Here is a 22,825-nt window from a genome sequence, read left to right as displayed (position 1 = left end):
CCTTATACATCAGAAGTTTAAATGCAGATGGCTTCCTTGCAGGCAGAACAATTCTGGACCTACTTCAAGTTTCTTGTTGTTGCTGAAATGCATTTTGCTCTAAAATCTAAGACATTTTCCCTTTCAAAGTTTTTGTTGTTGTTGTTTTACTTTATGCCTTACTGTACTACAAGAAAAGGAAAGCAAAATATTTTACCAACATTTGCTTTATAAAGGTGTGCAATTTACACATCTCTTTTGAGTAAAGTTGTTACTGTCAAGCAACTCTGAAGTTTCCTGTAATTGCTATACATGAAAAATCTGTATCTTACTTGAAAAAAAAACATCTTTTCAGGAGTGACAAGTATATAACAAGAAGGCATTTCTTGATAATTTGGGGTTCTGCAAAAGTATGACTTACATCCAGCTCGTGTTAGACTATAAATACTAGAAAACTTTCAAAAGACTCAGTGGCAGCTCATTTACAAATATACTATTTATAACGAATGCATTGATACAGAATGACTCTTATAAAAAAGCAAGGCAATCTTTTATATAGACATAACAATCAACATTACAATAATTCAGATTAAAAGTACATTTTTGTAGACTGTTTACACTCTTGTTTAGCTTGTAACCACAAAATTAGTGTGGTCTGGTATTTTTCCACAGCAAAAGTCCTGTGCAGTCCTGGTTAAGACCTAAACATCAGAATAATAAACATAATTTTCTGATCTTTGCCAGCATAAAAACAAAAACCACTTGCAGATACTATCGTTTGTTTGTAATTGTCCTTACTGTGCCTTGAAGTTCGTGTTGGGCAAATTATTGCCAACTGCAGATCTAATTAGAAGCTATTCTGGTGTGCTAATTTGATACAACTGAGGTGTGATACTGACTATATGAAGATTCTTTGTTGTATCCGGATATGAAGACTCCCCAGCTAAGAGTTTGCACTGATTCAGAAATTAAAAAAAAAAAAAAAAAAAAAAAAAAAAAAAAAAAAAAAAACTGATAATGTTTTCTAATTTTTAAATATAAAGTACTTTTCCAACTCCCAAGATTGGAGATACTTGGATTTCAGGTGACACAATGGGTTTAAGTGCTAACCAGCCAGCCAGTCTGAGTACTACTTTACTAAATCATGTACAAACACGACCTTCAAGAAGTCTGAACATGCACTCACACAACATCAGCAAAAGATGGACAAAACTGCAGAGAAAACCTAAAATCCAGAAGAGGCACTGAAGCAAATATTCTACAGCACAAACCTCTTTCTAAAAAGTGGGCGTGAATTTAGAAGTGTCCAATAACATCTGACAAACTACAAAGTGCCAATCACATAACTTTGTGACCCCACCTTTACATGCAGCACTTCCACTGCATTTTTACTAGACAAATTTGTTTAGGAAGTTCAATATGGGACAGCCAGAGACATAACTTTAATACTTTTATATTAGTTATACTAAAACAAAGTATTTTTGCAGAGAATGATTACCAACTTTCTGTTTTGCAAATTTAAATGCAATACGTGACCAAAATGAGTCACAATGGCATTTAAACCTTCTTTTTGTAATTTAACAAATCCCTAATCTGCTTTAGACCTTATCAAAGTTCCATAATACTGTATAGTCTATAGTACAGTAACTCAGCTTCTGTGAAGTCAAGGCGTGATTCAGGACAGTGTCTTTACAGACCATATGTATATGCACTTTTTTTTTTTTTTTTATGTACATAGGCAGACATACAAAATTGACATTTTGTCCATGGGCAAGCAATAAAGGTCATGATTTTCACCCAGAGTAAAGATTGTCACACTTCTCAATAACCCTTGTAAATTATTTTGAAGATAACAGTAGAGCAAGGAAGATTTAGAATATTTAATATGAGTATCTGGGAATCGCCCATTTCCCATCCTTATTTGAAAAGAGCCCTAAAGAGTTCATTTCACCACCTTGTCTATGCTTTCATACACATATAGATACACATATACATGTATGTACGGATACATACACTTGTCAGGATGAAGTTATTTCCATTCAGACTTTAATTGATGAGGCCCAACAAAATACTGAGACGTGTTTGAACCAGCATGTGTCCAACTGAATGTCATCAGGCATTAAATACAATTTAGAAACTGCACCAGTTAACAGTCCAGCATCCTGACAAATGCAGAAGTTTTATGTCAGGATAGAAGACTGCTTTGAATGGTCAAAACAGCTGGATTTATATAGATCTGTGAATAGATCTGGATATAAATCCCCATATGTGCATATAGAGATCTATATGCACATACTCCCAAGCCATGCTACACATTTAATACCTAAACTTTAGGCTAGTTTTAAGAACTTCAATTATTTCTGACTTAATTTCTCTTGTACCAGAACTTCTCTCACACTGCTTTTATTCAAATCTCTCTTGAGACGCTGAAAAAATAAGCACTCACCTCAGAATGTATAAAAATTAAACTTCTAAAACAGGGTTCAGGATTATCTGGCACTGCAACAACCATACTAGTACAAAGATAGTTTGAAAAAATATCCTGTTTTTAATATAGTAATGAATTAAAACATAGCTTTATTTATTCCTATAAGTGTAATGAAAAGAATACTTTGTTTGTAAGCGAGTGTAACGAGCACTATTTTGGTAGCCAACTTCTCCACAAGAACTTATGTGAGAGAGGGTCAGCTCCAATCATACAGTCATTAACCGTGTACCTTAACAAGGTGAATAATCAACATATTTACAAACTAAACAAATTAAATCCCGTCAGCTCTTATAAAAAATGGGATTGAGAAGCAGACAGGGAATGAGACCAAGATGCTTTAAAACACAAGGGGTCGCCACTTTTGTTTTAAGGAACCCTATTACTCAAACCAGTCTCCCCTAGTGACCTGAGGGCACAAATACGGGTTTAGCAGTATATCCAGAAGTTAGATTACAGTCTTGAAAATATGCACTTCAGCATCTTCATATTTTAACACCTTAATGCTGAGAAAGATTAACTTCAGGCAGAACCATAAGAAAACAGCCTTTTATAAACTAAAGTCTAAACTGAAAAGCTACAGTAGATGTAAAAAAAAAAAAAAAAAAAAAAAAAAAAAGGGGGGGGGGGTCAGAGAGAGAACGTGTGAGAAAGAAAAAAAATTACTTAGTAAAATCCAGTGACATCTACAATAGTTTTACAGCATGTTTAAGCCCTCTAAGGTTTTATATCTCCACCTGCCTTCCATTTAAAACTTACTCCTTGTTAATGAAAAGATGTAAGACAAAACAGAATGCAATGCCAAAAAAAAAATAGATCAAGGCAATATACATAAGTAAGCATGCCTGAAAGCCAGAAATAATATTCCCCAAGCTTCTGCATGTGAAATAGATTTCTCATGGCATCAGCTGATTTTATTTTGTTCAAAAGATACAGTCCTCTAAGCCACGCTACCCCAGCAGCAACTCCAATGATTACAGACTGGACAGCTCTTCAGTAAACGTGGAATGCAACCGCCTCAAGCTCCTGCCCTCCTGGAAAGGGACAACTGGCCCTGCAAGTGCAGCAATAGTGTGTATTTCCCTGAAGCATCTTCTGCCTTTTGAGCAACCAAGAAAGTCGTGATCAAACTGAATGTCCACTACTTACAGTGTTTCTCTTGAGCTATCAACATCTATGCACAAATGAAAAAGGTGCCTCTTTTTTAATAGATCAGTTTAATACTGAAACAGATAGGATGAAGTTAAAAAAGAATAATCAAGATACTGAACTGAATATTTTGAAGCAAGTGCCCCAGCTGTGGGGAAAAGTGCATTTAGTTCAGCAGCAAAACAGCACAGTGTGAAGATATTGTGCTTGGACACAGAAGTTCCGTAATGGAAGGAGGTACAAGGCAAGTCAAGATATAAAACCATAGTACATTGTTAACCAACCTTAAAACTTACATATATTGCAGTGTTTAAAAGTAAGACACATTCATTTATTGTACAAGGACTAGAAGGAATCCTTAAAATTGCCTGTTGTAGTTTATGACTCAACATTGTAATAAAAATGTACATATATATTATTTCCTTGCCACTTAACTGTTCTGTCAGACCTCATGGAATCGTTACTTCACAACATGAAAACCGCTCTTCACTGAGGATACTCCACGATTTTACCAATCTGAAAAGGTTTACTTGTGCTAGAAAAGACCAACTGCAAAAGGCTCAGTTCAGATATGTTATGCCTGCAACTGATAACTCAGGGAAGCAAGACTTAGAATTCAAGCTTTTTTTTTTCTTCCTTTTCGTTTTGACTGCATCCTTTTCACCTGCCAGTTGTTCTGATGAGAATATGTCTTTAGTATACAAACCAGTTGATAAAAATTCATCAGCAGAGGCATATAAATTCTAGATATGATTGATTAAAACAGAGCAAATCAAAATAAAACAAAATCCAGTGATTTACTCTGACTGTAAACAATATAAAAACACCATTTGCTTCAAATCTCAAAATAAGTTAAAAGAAAATCCCAACCTCAGGACACATGACCCTTTCAGGCTTTGACACAAAAAAAAAGAGGGAGTAAAACAGAAGAGTTCATTATATAAAGGTTACATGTTTCTCTTAACTGAAAGTAAATCTAAGCAAAACTATTTTTGTCCCTTAAATTTGAGTTCATTGGCAATTGCTTTAAATGAAATGGCATTTCCAGATTACTCAGACATCCATCCATCAAATTCAGCAAAGAAAACTTAGACAAGCATTTTTACAGAATAAAAAAAATCTAAATGGCTATGATTCCTCTATTAGCAGAAACACATAATGCAGTCTTAAATTCGCCTTTTTATATTATTTATATATTTATATATATATAATATAATATAAACCACATATATTATATTATATTATATATACATATGCAGACAATTACAACATTAATGCAGTTTGTATTTTGTACAGTGTATTGGACAATCCGATTAGCATCAGACCATGGCACGGTATGGTCCCTGCATTTTTAGGAACTGAATGATGAAGGAGGGTCCTCCTGCAACAATCTGAGGTGGAAGGTGGCTGAGCGGGCAGTTCTCAATACTCATTATTGACAGTTTGCTGCAAAGAGCCAGCTCAAAGGGAAGGCTGTGCAGATTGGGGTTGTCATTCAAATACAGTTCTTCCAGATTCTCCAGTGTACCTGGTTAAAATAAAATAATACAAAGAGGGATGGTTTGGTTCATGCAGTTTTTAAACTTTTAGACAGGAGCTCTAAGCCCAATTGGAAACTCTTCACAATATAAAATCAGTCAGTTACTCATCCGAACTCCTAAACTGCAAGTTTTCTTTTCACCATTATCTAAACCAGAGCCACATCTACATTAGCTTTTTCCATGAAAATAGCAATTACAACATCTCCCTCAGAGAGCAACTGAGAATACACAGAATAAAAGAACTGATGGAGATTTTACCTTAACTCTTCAGCTTAGCAATTTGAAATTGTAGTCAATACTGAATAACTCAAATTAGAAGGGCCTAGAATCTACTCATGCCACATGGCATCTATCATCTCTAATAAAATATCTATACCCCACCTTTTACATAATTACAACATATTTGTTACAGACCTAAAGCTGTAGCCGTGACACAGAAATATATATCTTTGAAATACACTCCAAACACACAAGTCCTCCTTACGACACGCCCCACTTTCCCATCTTTCATACCATACACACCTATAATCTAACAAACTATTTCATCTCCCTTGAGAGAAAGCAGCTGGGGAAGGATGTCTCGAGTGAACAGAAAGAATAACTCTACTCCTCCCCTACTTTCTGTAGATTTCCTTGCTTTTCTTATCTACTTAAGGTCAAATACAGCATGATGCTTTACAAAAAGAAGTGTGTACAGAGGAACTATCAGCAGAAACATTTGCTTCAGCTGTCTATGCCTTACACAAGGTTTTAGTCCACACCATGGAATTAGAATAGGACTTGTGTATTTTCTAACACCGACCTCTTTCCAAGAAAAAGAATAGTTTTATGAGGTGATCAATAGCATGCAGCTTGTGGAAGAATTTGAGGATAAATTGCATCTCACCATTCCAAGCTAGCATGCATTTGGCAGCTCTCTGCAAAACAACTCAAAAAAGCTAGACCATTCATTTCACTACAGCTTGCTGAAGCGAGATAAGTATCATACACTTATAGTGCTTTTTCAGTGGCACATCGTTCACATCAGGTTGTGTATATCTGGAAGTTTCGCATGAATTTTGTAGCTCCACTTGTGAGCACAGTAGATGCCTATCTTCTGTGTCAGTAACTGCTTTTGCTCAGCCACACTGCATAAAACAATCAAAAAAAAAAATAGGTCTTACCAATTTCCTCAGGAAGGTGTGTGAGAAGATTCTCTCCAAGCCCAAGGTGCGTTAGATTGGTAAGGTGACCAATACCTCTTGGAAGGGTGGTCAACTGATTATTAGTCAGAACCAATTTCTAAGGAAAAAACATTTTTAAAAGTTAACTTGTGCCTTAAAATAACAGCAAAAAACAAGATACATGGCTGATAACGTGGTGGGTTCTATCTCAAGCATTTGAAAATTTCTACATCCCAACATTTCAGAACTCTACAAGGCATCGCTAAACATAAAAACGTAACAGTACGTAATATTAAAACACACACCTTCTATCCCGAATATAAAAGTTTTCATGAACATGACTGAAACCACAGAAGCTATTCCCATCGTAGTATCGTACTCACGGTGCAACACAGTAAAACTCTTTAAAACTTGTTTGTTCGAAATCAGCTAATGAATCTGGGGAAGAACTAGTGGGGACAGATTGGGGAGGAAGTTGTGAAAGATTCTTAACTTTTGGTTCTATATCCATCCAGAATAGTTTGCTTCACCAAACTAGCTGTAATTAAAACAGTATGGTGTAAATAAAGGACATAAGATGTTTATCTCTGCCAATTATTGTTTCACCTGCAGATCCTTGAGGTAAGCTATTTCATTTGGCAAGGATTCCAGTTTGTTTTCCTCTAGATCCAACTCTCGGAGTTTCCTTAGATTTCCAATTCCATGGGGAAGTTTTTTTAGGAGATTGTTTGACAATATAAGAACCTTCAAAAAAAAAAAAAAAAAAGAATTTCAGCAATGCAATAAGTAAACAAGGAGACAGGCTATATAATAATATAACAAGACAAGATTGTTTAAATTCTTAAGTAATGAAGTCCAAGATTAGTGTACAGACAAATTATGAACAAATTATTCCTTCTCTCCCAATGCCCTTTTGAGTAGGAGTAGCAGCAAGTGAACGCACAGATCAGAGCACCTAAGCAGAACACTGTGTAGATATCCGTTGGCTTTCTAAAATGGTCTCCTAGCACACACTCACCCCTACTAGAATATTATCTTCTCATGTTTCTCCTTCTTTCTAAATTGGATTATAAATATCCCACATTCAGCAAACGTAGCCTCATTTGCAATGTCAACTAACAGAGTTATTCATCGAGCCACAAGTTATACTAGTAAACCATTTAGCTTCAGACAAACCTAACAGTCCTTAGAAACAATCAAGCTTCATAATAACACAGCGAGCAGTAAGGTAATCACTGATTAAACAATGCTATTATCTAGTTATTTAACACAGCAGGTCAAAACAAAAGCGTGAAAGAGCAGAGGCTCATCCCTGCCAGGCTGGACAGTTTCAAATGCCAAGGTTCAACAATCTCACTCTCACTAGCTTCGTGGAGCCTGGAAACACTGAAGGCAGGAACAGAGCAGAAAACAAGGCTAAAATCAAAGTGAAAATGAAAATGAATAAAAGCCAAAAATTTAGCATTGGTGCAAGCAGTGTTACAGTGGCCTTCCTTTACGTGTACACAACGGTAGGAATAATAACGCTCTAATCGCATATCTAGAAACAAAGGCAGGAACAGAAAATATTACCTACATGCAAGGCAGCTGACTTAGCACTGCTGTGGGAACCTTCACTTTTGTGTAAACACTGCCCAAATAGCTCTTTGTATTTGATTCTTTAATTACAGAGAAAGATAGCACTAATGGTTTTGTGGACTGCACAGCTCCCGAGCTTCTGCAGCTAGCAGACCACCCACAAATCCAGCTGTCAGAGATTACCAACTTCCCAGTCCAATCAGCCTGAGCCTTAACTTAAAGAAAACTGGGCTACTAAAGCACTATTGCTCTGCCACATCAACTTTACCTCAGACTAAACAGATGATTAATTATTCAGAGCAGCAGCCACACCGAAAACTTGCAATTTCAAATATACTATTTGAAAAAGTACTTTAGCAGACTTTATCCATTGGCTCACAGAGGCTGTGAAGTCCCCTAATAAGATGTCAGAGCTGCCCCAACAAGCACCTCTATTCTTATGTCCCTCCGAGACTATTAAGTTTGACCATCTCTGCTGAGGGTACCTTGAGAAACAGGTCTAGGGAACAAGACAGGTGTAGTTCATGATTTCCACGTAAGAGCTCTTACCCCTTCAGGGTTGAGGAGAATTCCCACCTGGCTGTTTACAAGGTTCACAGGGCTATGTTCGAGCCACTTTTGACTAAAGACCATTTCAATATGTTTTTCTGACCCCCTCTGTTTCCATGCTGGTGTCTCCAAGAACTATACTAAGTTCAGAGCCATTTAATTTCCAGCAATAACTCTCTGTTGAAAAGTTTTCTTTCTATATAGTTAAAAATATGTATGCAATAACCCTTTGTGCACATTCATCCACAGTCTAAAGCACAACATTCAAAAAGCTGGTCACAACAACCAAAAACAGATCAAATAAACCTATTTAAATGCCATACCTACATGTATTCATTTGGCCTTATTTGACCCAAAATAACATTACTTATACCTGTAGTAGAAAACGCTTATTTGCAGGGATTCAAGTAGCTGTTCATTTATGTTCTTCTCACCTCAAGAGAAACAAGCCCAGACACATCCTCAGGGATTTTTGTGAGCTGGTTAGTTGCTAAGTTCAGTTCTACCATACTAGTCCAAGTTCCAAAGTCCAGCGGGAGAGAGGTCAGCTGATTGTCCTGTGATTTAACATATCAAACATTTAGGGTCTGCATGTGCAAGATGTCAGCAAGGCTTCTGAGAGATTAGACAAATGGCTTATAAAATACTTCACAACAAATAGGAGATAATTAAATCAGAAGAATAAGAAGGTGACAACTACCCCCCCCCTCTTTTTAATAAAAAACTGCCCTCCAACGTCCCAGTAGTTAAAACATTTTTCCTTTTCATTGCTGTATACAATGGAGAGAAAAAAGGAGAGAACTCACCATAACTTACAAAGTTGCTATCAGCAATGCTGAAATACTAAAAATATATGGAGCTTGATAAAAAAAAATCCAACACCACCTCTTCCAACCATTTAACAACAACAAAAAAAAGTGAGGTCATTACAAAACTACAAAAGCAAAGATATTACTCAAGGCTCTGACTACGTGACTGAGCAAGCTGGGACACAGGGAATAGCCAGCAGAGCTTCATAGCTCAGTCTGAAATCAACAGATACATGTGGTTTAGGGGAGGTGGGGAATAAAAAAAAAAAAAACAAACGAATGAAACAATGGAAATATACGTTAATGGCCCAGAGTAAAATCATCTGAAATTAATCTAAACATCCTACTACTCAAAATGCTCCTATGATTTAGATCAGACACCGTATACTCAAAAAACAGAGTCAAAGTCCTGGTAAACATGCCAAGTTACAGATGCGTACGTGCTGCAAAAACTAGTAATAATGCAACTGAAAATACATGTGTGCCAACAGTTTTCTAAGATAGTTGTTGAGCTTAATTACTGCTGAAACTTTTTTTTTTTTAATAATTTGTTTCAAGAACATAAACCCATTTATTGAAAAATATTATCTCTTTTCCCTGTTTCTCTTCGCTCTGTTCTCTACATGTTCATAGCACAGATTTAAAGGTCCTTTTTTCCTGCATGCTCCAAACTTAGGTTTTAAAAGAACATATTTTAAAAACGTTACATAATTTTGTTTTAAATAAGTTGCAATACACGCTCACATCTTATTAGATGATTATTTGAAAACTTTGCAGCCACTTCGTTACTGTTCAGACTCCAGCAAATGTGACAAAAGATTAACTACCAAAATACAGCCGACTCAATAACATTTTGACAGTCCATTTTTAAACTAATCCAGAATGGTTTCAATGTCTAACAGCAGCAGTGCCCACTTGAGCACGATAAATTCATCCCTTAAATCGTTAGGCTTGCCAGAATTCAGGGAATAGGGAACAGTGCTCCTCATTGATTTTACAAACAGCAGCATGTTTCTGTGCCTCACCTTCATGTTCAGCTTACTTAATACTTTAGCTCTAGAGAAAATTCCAAAGGGGATTTTATTGATGCGGTTGTGCTCCATGTTGAGAGAGTAGATTGTGGAGAACTGGGACGGGCCACCCACAGGATAGGACTGGAAGCAGTTCCTGGCCAGCGTTAAACTAGTCAGTTTGACAAGGCTGGATAAAAGACCCTGCAGAGAGAAGAAAACCACCCAGGAACTTAGGACAGATTTATTTCAATACAGCTCTATTCCTTCAAGGGTCTACTTGGAAATGCTCCCCCCCAAAGCTTATCCCCCAAATACACGTTGCAACACACAGATCAGGGTTAGATTTGATAAAACTTCCATCAGCAGCAATCTCCCATCACAGCCATCACCCTTTACCTTATTTCCCCTGTTTTCCTTATACACTGATATATACATAAAAACAAAGACACCACCTTTGAAAGCACAAGTTTAGTAGGTTTTCCTTGGAAAGGAATTTTGCAATCACACCTTGCTACCTCTTGGGCAGCTCTGAAGCCCACAGGCAGTGGCCGCAGCCAGCAGCATGCCCCCATCAGACGTCCTGGCTCTGGGGGATGCACAGCCCATGGCACTGAGCCTCCCATTGCTTAGTTCTGACCTCTGATCACAACCCAGACCAGGGCCCAAAGAGGTACCAACAGCACACACTGCTCTTCAAATGTGTATTGGATACCTCCTTTGGAAATTGCTTTGAAAAATGCCTTTTTTTTTTTTTCCTCCTATTTCCAAAATGCTCCTAAATAGTTATTACTCCACCTTTCTTTTCATCCCACTTCAGAAAAGAAAAGCAAAAGGCCTGGAGGTAGCAATGGTTGCCCATTGAGTGCACAGCCCCACTGTAACCCTCCTCAGTTAAGCTGACTCCGAAACCTCAGCAGCGCGGACCGCAGGGTTTACCCATTAGTTATGCACCAAGCACGTTGCTGGTACCACGGGGATGAATAATGAGAGCTAAATTCCTGCTGAAAGTGTCACCTTTGCTTATTAGCATGCCAACTTGAATTCAGCCCTATTTGCTTAAGCGTTGCAGGAACTGGAGATTTGTGCGTGGCATTACGTACCATAAATAATGCAACATCTGCAATCAGGAAAGAGCCGTAACAAGATAATGATTCCGACCGTACCTCTAGTGTCTGTGTTTCTGGATTGCACTTACACTGCTACACGCACTGTAAAAACTTTAAGAAGATGGTTTTGCTGCTTTCACTAGGAAAGCTTTGGTCAGTTTTCTCTTCTAAACTCTTTATTAACATTGCTGTAAGTAAAGCGGGATTAAATAGGGAATAGTCTACAAGTCATGGCTAAAACTTTTAAGCACCGAAATACAATTCGGGGGGCATCTCAGTAAGCATCAATAAAGCAGGTTTCCCCTAAAGACAAAATAATGGATCTATAAATCAGTATTAGTCATTAAAACCTAATCATTTACTAATACAACCTCTGATTGGGAAATACTGCTTCTAGCTATACTTTACTTAACCGATATTCTTTGTCCTAGGGTTAGGCAGTCCCTGAGCTCTGTTACAGAAACACTTTATGGCTTCAAATGGATCTTGGCATTTCCTAAAGCCAATTTTTCAACTCTGCATCTATATAAAAAATATTAAAAATGTTAGCTAATACACTCTAATAGCCTAGAGTAATTAAACACATTTGAAGGGAAGCAAGAGAGCTTTGGCAGCACAAAAAGAACAATGCTCTTATGTCTGTGAAAACTGTGGCAGTGCTGCCTTCTCCCAGCCCATCCTTTTAAGATAAAATATTTATTAGGCGTTGTGTCAGCAGCCTCAGCTATGTTTTGAAATTCCAAAGTTTCTTCAGCAAATACAGTTCTTTGTATTATAGCAAGGAATGCTTTATTTTAAGCTGATTACAGTATAAATTATACACTTCTGCAAGGTAGCTGCTTAGGTGGTAACAAATTATTGGCAAATACGTGAAGAAGTCAGTGTGGTCTCAAATAGTTTTGTATGAGGACTGAACATATTTGAAAAACAAGCAATCATCTTCACATTATCTTTTTGTAATTACACTGTAGTTGCTTTTATAATATGTCAGGGTGGGAAGAGCTAGCTTAGTCCTCATTTTAAAAGCAGCCTGGTGGCTTTCACTCAGTGGCATTTCCTTAAATGATAGCTTTATCCAAACATTTATTAAATTCTGGGTCTTCAGTCTATCATTGCTGAGTTTAAAAATTTATCTGACAGAAAAAGGTCGTGACATTTTGTTACTACGAATACTTTGCCTAATTCCAAATTTAACTGTAAATGTATTTATTTTTTTCTTGTATGTATAGTTTTTATATACCTCTTTGATGCTAGTGATTTATAGAAATCTCTCTCTCTTTTCAGCTTAGGAAAGCAGTCTGGACCACCATTAAAACAGAAGAGAATATAAACTCTATGCTTTGTCTCACAGCTTTAATCTCCAAACAGTTCTAAATCAATGGAAGAAACATCCAAAATAAGAATAAATCATATCAGATTTTTTTCTGTTGTCCAAGCAATTCTGCCCAGGCACTAATGCTTCCATTCAAACACTTCCTCTAAATGTTTACTAGCACCAAATGTATGCAGTCGAGCATCTTACAATCTGCTGCCCTGCTAAATCAGTCTCAAGAAATTATAAAAATGAAAAAAAAATCAGGATGAGACGTATAACCCAGCAGTATAAATAGTTTCAAAGTATGCAGACACCAAAACTGTATTGAAAAAACGGTCTGTAACCACCTACCACACCTATCCAGGACTGTGAAACTGAAGGTTAATGAGGCGAGTTTCAGGGAATTTCTGAGAAAGAGTACAGACAAATATAAAGATGCACTGGGGACTAGGACTTGTGTCTCCACCTCAGCGTTAACAAAGCAGTCCATTCAGGAAATGTGTTGCCTGAAGAGACTGAAAAGGTGACTCCAGAACTTCTAACAATGAACTTTTTCTTTGCTCCCACACTAAGCTTGAAGCAAGAGACCAGGGTAAAACAACCAAGTGCAATGACTATGAAAAGCATGAAAACTGATTCTCCTCCCTTGTCTGTGATGCTTGCAGAGTTGCTGGAAACTGAAACATGATGGAAATTTTTATTTTTTTGTGACTTACGAAAGGTGCATCAATGAGTTGCTGGATGCTACCCCATCAGTGCCAACAGCATATGGTTCTCCATGTTAAAATGAGAATGCTAAAGCCAAGTAAGTAGCTGCAAGCACACTTTATTCACTCTCTTAAAGGTCATTCTTGCCTCAATTAGGGATAGTTATCCTTTTTTTCTTTTTTTCTACTTCCACTTCTTCCACAAAATATCTCTTACACAGCTCAAATGATGGGAACCACATGTACTACTCCAACTTCTGACAGAAGCTGCGTGACGTAGGCATATCTAACTGCTATAGAAGAACTTGTACAGAATTGCAATATTTCACATTACACACGTAGATTAAAACAAAGGGTATTCCTCAGAGTCACGAGGCGAAATGAAGTTATTTGACATGTTCCAAATCCTCTACAAAACAAAGACGCCTTACAACACATTCCCTCCCAAACCCACTCCCCTGTAACTCTCACCTCTGGTAAAGTAGAAATGTTGTTGTTCTCCAGATTCAGCTCATCAAGTTCACTGCATTTTGCTAAAGACTTCGGAATTGCTGACAGCCTATTGTACCTCAGGCCAAGACGACTTAGACTAGACAGATTTCCTAGAGGGAGGAAACAGTTATTAACACATCATTATATTAACACCAAGGAACAGAAAATGGTTTGACTTCTGATTCTTCTGTAGTCTCATACTTCACACTTCAAACTTTTCATAGGGTGAAAAGGAGCTGTCATCCCCAAACAGGACATTCATAACTTACCATGCTTTCCAATGCTGACACCAACAATGCAGGAGAAGTAATGGTACATGCCTTGTAGTTATTCTCAACTTGTACATGATACTGTAAGCAAGGAAAAGGAAAGCCTGCATCCTACTGCAGAAGTGTCCTATCCTGATCTTTCTACCAAAGAACTCTGTCGTTTTCAATATCCCCAAAACAACTTTTGTTTTTCAAAAAAAAAGAATTTACACATAGCATCACTGAATGCCATGACTCATATTACCAGAACTTGGGCATACTTCACACGGCTTCGGTTTTGGCAAAACAATTTCCTCTACAGGGGGTGAGGGGGGTGGGGGAAAACCACACAACACCAAGACTCTACTATCCTTCAAAAGCAACACAGTCCTTAAGAAGTGATGACGGAAAAAAAAAAATCTTTCAAGTTTTTCAAATGATACCGAGGGAAAAGTCCGGGAGAAGTCTGCAAAAATCTGGACAATAGTGCTTTAAAAATATTTCTGAATATTGCCAGGCTGACAGTCCCTGCTGATCTGTATTTCTGTCCAGAGAAAAAGCCTTGAGAAGCTTGCATCTTGAAAATTTCCTATGTGAAGATCCCTTTAGCTCTCACCTTTGACAGCTAACAAGCTCTCGGGGTCAAAATCAAGTGCTTAAGAATGTCTTTGACCTACACAGTCCTGGGGCATTCGGTACTCTCCTGCAAGTACTAAGGCGCAAAACTTCTCTATAAAATCATCTGGCAAATAGTATGAAGAACGGTGCAAAGCCTTCTGTCTCATCCATGTGTTTAGAAAGCACGTTTGTGCATGTGTATGTTCATAAGCTTCTGCTACTGAAACAAAGTCACACACTTAGTCCTTGCAAAACGTTCACTATTTTATATTATTTTACATTTTTACAACCACTGGTGCGACAACTTACGTCTTCTGCATATTGAAGTACCAGAAAGATACATGATAAAAGGAAGAGAAGATTCAATACTAGCAAGAATAACCAAAATTTTTTTAAAAATACAAATAAAAAATGAAGGGAGCCCTATATGTATAGTCTGAGCAATTCCTCATTAACTGAAGGATATATTAATGTCTATACATATGAACTTCTACAAAGGTGATGGGAACACAGCAAATGAAGAAGCAAATTAGTGTATGAAATGCACTAGACAGACAAAACGTCAGAGCAAAGGAAATGGCAAAATACCTCTTTCTTGAAGTACTCCGGACTGGTGAAAACATACAGTAAGAATTGACCCTAAATCACGGAGTGGTTAGACTGGTAGTGTACCTAATAAAAACTGAGAACTGGAAATGCTGAATGATTCACTGCAGTTACTAAAAAAGAGATTCGTAAGAACAGTGAGAGGCAAAAAAGTCCAAAAAAGCCTCCCATAGAAAAAAATTTCCAGGTCTTACAAAGCAAGAAAGAAAAGATGACAAATTTTCGGTGTGTATCTAGTGCCTAGCTAACGAGCTTAGCAACAAATTCCACTTGGTATTGTCAAAAACTAAACAGAAGTTTAAACAACAGGTAGCCACCTAGAGCTGCTTAACTAACATCATCTCCCACCGGGATTTTTATTTATAAGTGCTTTCTTTCTGAGCAAGTCTACAGTTTACTTTGACAGAAGCAGCAAGATAAGTCTTCCCTTAACCAAAAAAGGCATTTGAAACCTGGGGCTATCGATATTGCTCTCTGATGCACAAGTCGTCATCATTTTGGTTTTAAATCCTACAGTACATATCCACACTAAGCAGAATACGTAAGACCTGCTTTCAGCCTACAATCCACTAGCACCAAGATGCGCATTCATGAGCAAAGCAGCTATTTCATACCATTTTCAGCAAGATCTGTCCATACAGGACACTGGCCTGGCTCCACAAGACGCACATCCTATCGCAAAGCACCACAATCATTAGGATTCGCTGCTCTACGACGAACGAAGCACACCCTGACTGTGTTTCTCTGAATTGCTATTTAACACTTCACTTACAAAACAAGCGATCAACTTTACACAACAAAAAGATGCCAATTTATTTTTTTTTTCGCTACTTAAACCTTGAGCTGGACGCTGATCTTGATTTTTCGGGCACTCTGAAGGAGAACAAAGAGGGCCTGGCTCGAGCAGCCAGCGTGATGCCAACTGTTGCTTAGCAATACGACATCACTGTGCTGAGTCCAGATTGCGAGCACAGGTTGGATGGCTGTGGCTCCATTCCTACCAGCAACGTGGCATTTGAGAAAAACAACACAAGGCAGCCGTTGCAGAGTCAAATTGTGCCTTAATTTTCCAAGGGAGAACGATACCCATGGGCTGTCTTCATAGCGTTGTCAGAAAGGAGGCATAAGTAGCAGCTCTCAACACAATTTTTATCATAAATAGCATTTCTCAATAAACTTGTTTTCTCTTCTCCAGAAATCTTTCTCCTCCACAGGAAAGGCATACCACAGGAAAAAAAGAACATGCATCCTACGTGTCCTTCCTTTTCGTGACTGTTTCACACAGCACAGCAATAATACAGTCGGTTCTTCCTGGGAATGGCAACACAAGCAGCGAGATTTCAGCTGCAGCTTCATCTCCAGTGCCCCTCCTGCTCCTGGAAAGGCTGTGCTGCACCCGCCAACCCAGTCAGCACAGGCCACCATCTGGTTTCAAACCAGTTTTATGGCCAACTCATCGCCATTTAGTTTTGTGTCAACAAGACTCAGGTATCTTTTCATCCCCTTCAGAGTTCATGCTCACACCTCGCTGTGAACACACCATGGTGAGCAGCCCCGATCGGCTTTTATTTCGGTAAGATTTGGCTTGTCCAGCACAGCCTCCTCTTCACAAAACAGGATGCTCCTTATAGCTCTTTCCTCTGCTCAAGATGTCAAAACTCCTCCCTGTGATTTATTTTTTTTTTCCCCAAATGGGAAGCCTGCATTCTTCAAAACGAAGGTCAGATTTATTAATGTATTTATTTCTGTGTGTATGTGCCATCAGGAAGTTTTGTCTCCAGACTTTTGCTTCTGCTGCCCGGAGCCGCAGCGACACCAGCAGCTATCAGAGGCGGGCCTGGAGGAGGCATGGCCGAGGGCTGCAGGCCCCGCCGCACGGCCTGCTGCCATCTTCCTCACCCCGCTCCCCAGTACCTCACCGGCCTCTTCTCCAGTGCTTCCCTACCTCTTCTCCAGTTTAGCTACTGGTTTGTGATGTGGCACCGCATTCAGCCCTCAGCTTGCACGCTGTCAGGCCGAATCTACCGCGCCAGAAGTGAGGCGCGGATGGTACCAGCCGATCGCCATCAGTTGGGGCAGCCAGACAATCAGGAGCATCTGCGGCTGTGCTTTTGTCACCGAAACCATACCTCTGCGGTTCCTCTCCAGCAGCCCCTCGCAGGCAGTGACTCAGAAGACGCAGCGCTGGATGCTCACGAAGGCAACAGTTTGATAACCACAACTGAAAAGCAGCTACTGACAGAAAAAGCAACAACTAGAAACCTTTCCAAGAGTTTTTCTTAGGAAGCCCATTCCAAAAAAAAGAGCTTGTAAACTCAATCACCCCGTTCAGAGGTAATTCTCCCTGGCATACTAAAGCCAGCCTAAGCCCTGAACTCACACCAGGCACAAGGAAGTCACTGCACAATTGTCTTAGCTCAACTATTTGCATGAACAGTCACTGTTAAGAGTCACTTTTCACACAGCCACCTTTGTAGCAATTGCTTCAGATGTATTTGATTACAGGCAAGAGGTACTGACACCCAGCCCAGTGTGACACCCATCCCACAGTGCTCAGTCCTGAAGCGCCCTGAGCACACAACTCCCGGTCACCTCACTGAGGAGAACAGGGGTCTCTAAATTTACACAGAAATTAATTCAAAGCCCCTTGGAAGTACATAAATCCGAAACTGTTAAATTAAATCCTACTACTACAAATAAGACTCTAGTTTAAATTAAAATCTTTATTAAAGATACCTCACAAACGTTAAAGGAAAAAACTCAGTGCAAGCTAATCCCCAAAAGAAGGGAAGACTGAAATAAAGTGGAAAACCACACTCACCTAAATATGCCTTCTAGAAAGACCACCTGAAGCAGTTCTCTAATTAGGAGCCACACCTCTTCCTTGAGTATTTCAAAATCAAGAGAAAAAAGGACCTAAAGCATTAAATAGTATAAAGAAATCCAAATTCCTATTTCAAAGTCTTACCAGCACCACGTAAAGGGGGTGACAAATGCTCTTTTTTCTGAGATTCATCACATCTTTCTCTCCCTTCCTCAGTTAAAATAATCATTCAAATTCCCTATCCCTAGATGAAGGGTCATTACTTCGTGCAAAATATTACTGTATCATTACTAAAACATGGAGCAATTAGTCTGATTTATGCAATTTAGTTCATCAAGCTAGTTTGCCAGTTGCTTTTTCCTAAAAATACCAGAAACTTACTGATCAACTTAAAATCTGTTTGCTAGAGAAAATCCTATTGCAGATAGCACTGACACACAAATTTAACTAAAAGAGCTGCACACATCAAAAACCCTTCCCTTAAAGATTGTGATAATAAGTATACATGAACTTCGGCATGGAACAGATAATCACAAGACTGAACTACAAACATGGCTCATGAGTGTTTTTGATGATCTAACTTTGATAAATATTCTTAGATTTCGATTTGACTAAACTCTGCATGCCTTAAGTAGCAGCCTAAGAACTTATTTTACATTACACCGTATGATTTCATACAGCTCAGCTCACTTAAATCACTGAGGAATTTTCTTCCACGGGAGATAAATTATTTCACCCACAAAAGGGACCAGATGTCATTGATTAGCCTTAAAACACCGCATATCCTTCATGCTGTATAAAATAACAAAGATGACAGTATGGAAGAAAAAGCCACAAGAGGTTCAGTGAGTATGTTAAAAAATAATTACAAAACCCAAAGAAGGTAGGAACAAGGGCCTTAAGAGTTGAAAACTTTAAAGGAGAGACTAGGCAAGCTAGAGGTGGCCAACTATGGATAGAAATAAAACACTGTTCGAGCATTTCAGTAGTGCTTTATTTCATAGCCTAAAATAGCCATAAGGCAAGCTAGAAGATGCCTATAGCACACTTTGTGCTTAGTATGCATTACTTTTTCCAGATGTCAGCCATACTCCATGACAACTGTTGAACAGTTTCACAGATTTTTTAGGTGAAAGGAGCTGTTGACATGTTGACACCATTGTCATTGACAATCTAAGCTCTTGTCAGAAAGGCAAACATTTCCCCTGATAGGTGGGAAGCAAAATGAAAGGCGTTAGATAAACCATTTTGATCTTCAGTTGCACTCCACAAGCACAACATGCTACAGACATCCAGCACGGCTAGAGTGAGAAGCCACTGGCAAGGCAAGACATCATGAACTTGATCTCAGCAAGCATGCTGCAGTGGAAAGCAGAACAAAATCCTCAGAACAAATCAAGACCAAAATCATTGCAGAATGCACGTGTGAAAGATGGAAGATACTGGCAAAAACTAAGTGGCAGAGGCTAAAGTACCTGACATGTACTATGCACAACACCTGTATAAGGCAAGAGAGCACGAACAAGAGCGACATGTTTCTGAAACTGTCTTTAAGCCATGAAAACTCAACTTCCTTTAACATGTGTTCATCAAAATGCACTTAGCTAAGAGACCTGCTTGCCTTGATTCCTTTGAATCACTCTTCCTTCCTGCCTGCTTCTTACATATAAGATGATGGGCTTTTTCTTCCTACGGTATACAAATCACTCTGAAAATGCTGAGCTGCAGTTCTAACGCATCTCTCCATACCGGTCTCTGCATCTCATTACCGTGTGCTGGTATGCACGCTCGCTAAAATAAACAGTCCCCATCCTGGTCTCACCAGGAAGAATATCCAACCAAAATACAAAATAAGAAGTGTTTTCATAAATACAGGTCAAATCAATAAACTCAGAACTAATAAGCCAATAGAAGCAAGCCTTATTTTTACAGCAGAGTACATGTGTATCGAATTATATACCAGGCTTGCACTGAAGATTATTTACTGAAACAAAAACAGGAATTATAATCAGCTGAAAATTATATGAAAATGATACAAAAACACTTGACTGCAACAGTCAAAAGCAACAGTTGGGACTTGCTTTCAATTATCAGTGAAGTTGTTGTATGAAATATGAATTGAGAAAAATGTAACACAAAGCAACTGAAATTTATTTTACTATTTTTTTCTTTGGCAATCTTACTTTCCTTTTCAAGTGAGCATTAAAAACATTTATATAGGCATTAATTTTACAAAAAGGTTAACCATCAAGAACAATGTACACCTAACTCACAAGTTATCTTCTCTCCGGAAAAAAAAAGCCCAACAGCCAACGCCAAGAGAAGCAGCTAAGGAAAGGGAAAGCACACCCTGAAACTTCCCCTGGAGCCCGGGGAAGATTCAACAACGTGTGGCTCGCAAACTTCCTGGAGTTAGCAGCAACTGATGCAGTTTTCTTCTTCGGAACTGTCACGCTGCCCTGGGAGCCCGCGAGCTTTCAGCATCCCCAACAAGCTGTGCAAACACTGACATCTAAGTGTTACCTACCCGTCGCAGTAAGGGCGAGCTGCTTTCAATCCTTTGGGGGCTGGCGACTCACAGCTTTGCTCCATACCCTCCAGTTCAGCCCCCAGGAGGCAGTGAGCAGGCACTTCCCACTTCCCACCTCCATGCCATGCAAGATTTTGGGACAGTTTCACTGCTTTGTATTTACTAACTCTAGAAGTGAAGACAATGAGCAGCTTCATCCCCTTTATGAGAACACCCTGAAAACCAACAATGGTTTGTAATAACCTGAAAACTGAAAGAGAAGAGTGGGAGCCGCTGCTTTCGAGGAGGTAGAGAAAAGGCAAGCTTGTTGTGATTGCCAAATACAAACAGAATCTAATTTAAATGCTCCATTAACAGCACAGTCCAAGAACAATAAGCACTGACCAGATCGCTCTCTCCTTTTGAGACTGGAAATGGGCTTCACCCTGAAAGCACTGCACGCTCGTAGGCCCTGCCTGACCAAAGCACTACGTGTACATGCTTCAATGTTCAGGACATGAAGATTGCCATCCAAACTGGTGCCCACCTTCTGCTCCACCAGGAGGGCAAGAAATCAGCTCGTGGTTCCCGAGCAGCAGCCCTGCCATCAAGGGCTGGCGGTGCTCGCCTGCTTCTCATTAAGAGCAGAAGTTTCAGACTGAGACTTCAGCTTTTGCTAAGCCTGCTGTACTTAAAGAAAATAAATAAAGAAATAAATTTAAAGTAGTTTCACTTGTCTAGGAAAATATCTTTATGAGGAATTCTGGGGACCTAAAGGTGTTGGCAGCACGTCGTACGACCCAAGCTGCGTGAGCCACAGCTCCGTCCCCAGGTTTTATCAACCACGTGCACAAAAGCAGAGCAGCGCTCCGAAGGTAACGCAGCTCGAAGCATGGTTTGTAGCTCAATGTCAACAACAGCAGCAAAGCTTCTCCCCAGAGCATTTGCTTTCGTGAACGTTGTGATTTCAGCTCTGAGCTCTTCTATCGTAGAGAAGGGCACGAATTCTAGGCTTTGAATATGCCTCTCCTTCTCCTAACCATATTTCAGGAACGGTGCCATGTCAGACACTGGAAAGTGTATCCAGTGACAGAATTTTTTGTGCTTTTAAAGCATCATTTTGGATCATTTACAACTGACTATTCTTTTTCATATTAAAATGTCTGTTGCCTTAAATGTCTATGAACATGCCACATTTGACTATAATCAAGCTGCACACGTAAACACACAGAAGTGGAAAATTACAAAACAGTTGAAGAATCTGGTTCTTTAACAGCAGAAATTCAACAGAAACAAAATTACATTCTCAAACAAGCATTTCTGAGCTTTTAAACAAGAAATTGCAAACATTTATAAGGAATGCTATAATAGAGTCTCCAAAAAGAGCGAACACTCACAGCGCAGTATGTGCAGCACATTTTCTAAGCTAGTTTAAGCCAGTGGTCACCTAACAGAAACCCTTTCTTCCAGACCAAATTTGCTATCTCAAAAGTCCAATTATTAATTTTGATAATTCACCTCCTTGTATATATGCTTTGGATAATCCCTCTTATTAGTGCACCAGGTACTAATACAGAGATAAATCCCTGAAAATAAAATGAGATCTTAATTTCTCTGCCACACCCCCCCAGAAAACACCCAGGGCAGGGGGGGAAAATCTGCAATTAAAGCACCAGAGAAGCTAAGATCCCACTACGATTTTGATTCTAGGACTTGAAACTCTTGGAATGTGCTAAGCTGTTCCACAAAGCTCATTTTTCTTCCAGGAAGTGACCTAATATACAAAGTACTTTACAATTTTCAATCAACAGAGATACAGATATGAATGTATTAAGCCAATATCTGCAAGGCAAGACATGAGGTCACTTCCTGACAACTAATATCTAAAATTGACATTTGCTACTGCAAGAAGGCATGCTGCTTATAAAGTGTTAGCTGAAAAGAACTTTGTATTTTTACAGAGTGGATATATTGGCTCTGCTACCTCTGTAATCACTGCTGATGCATAATCCCCTCCCGGCCACTCCCCTGCGTGTCACCCTTCGGCGTCCCTGCCTTCCAACGCTGCCTCGGTTCAGGAGGTACTGCTAGCTAGAAAAACAGCTTTTTATGATGATTAACTTTTTATTTTTTT

At 38.9% G+C, this 22,825-nt stretch overlaps 1 protein-coding gene across 1 annotated transcript in view; it reads right to left on the bottom strand.

Annotated features, from left to right (window-relative positions):
* Positions 1-1,042: 1,042 nt before the first annotated feature.
* Positions 1,043-22,825, bottom strand: part of SHOC2 (SHOC2 leucine rich repeat scaffold protein) — a 62,226-nt gene continuing 40,443 nt past the window's right edge. The window contains exons 4-9 of the mRNA XM_084289822.1: positions 13,866-13,996; positions 10,279-10,467; positions 8,879-9,001; positions 6,924-7,061; positions 6,318-6,435; positions 1,043-5,141 (exon numbers count right to left, since the gene is read on the bottom strand). Coding sequence (XP_084145948.1) covers positions 4,933-5,141; positions 6,318-6,435; positions 6,924-7,061; positions 8,879-9,001; positions 10,279-10,467; positions 13,866-13,996 — 908 coding nt within the window. The 3' untranslated portion in view covers positions 1,043-4,932. The remainder of the gene's footprint in view (positions 5,142-6,317; positions 6,436-6,923; positions 7,062-8,878; positions 9,002-10,278; positions 10,468-13,865; positions 13,997-22,825) is intronic.

Source organism: Netta rufina (assembly GCF_964035555.1).
Source record: "Netta rufina genome assembly, chromosome: 7".
NCBI classification, from domain to species: domain Eukaryota; kingdom Metazoa; phylum Chordata; class Aves; order Anseriformes; family Anatidae; genus Netta; species Netta rufina.
The sequence above is the reverse complement of the archived record's forward strand: the minus strand, read 5'-3'. Positions and strand labels throughout refer to the sequence as shown.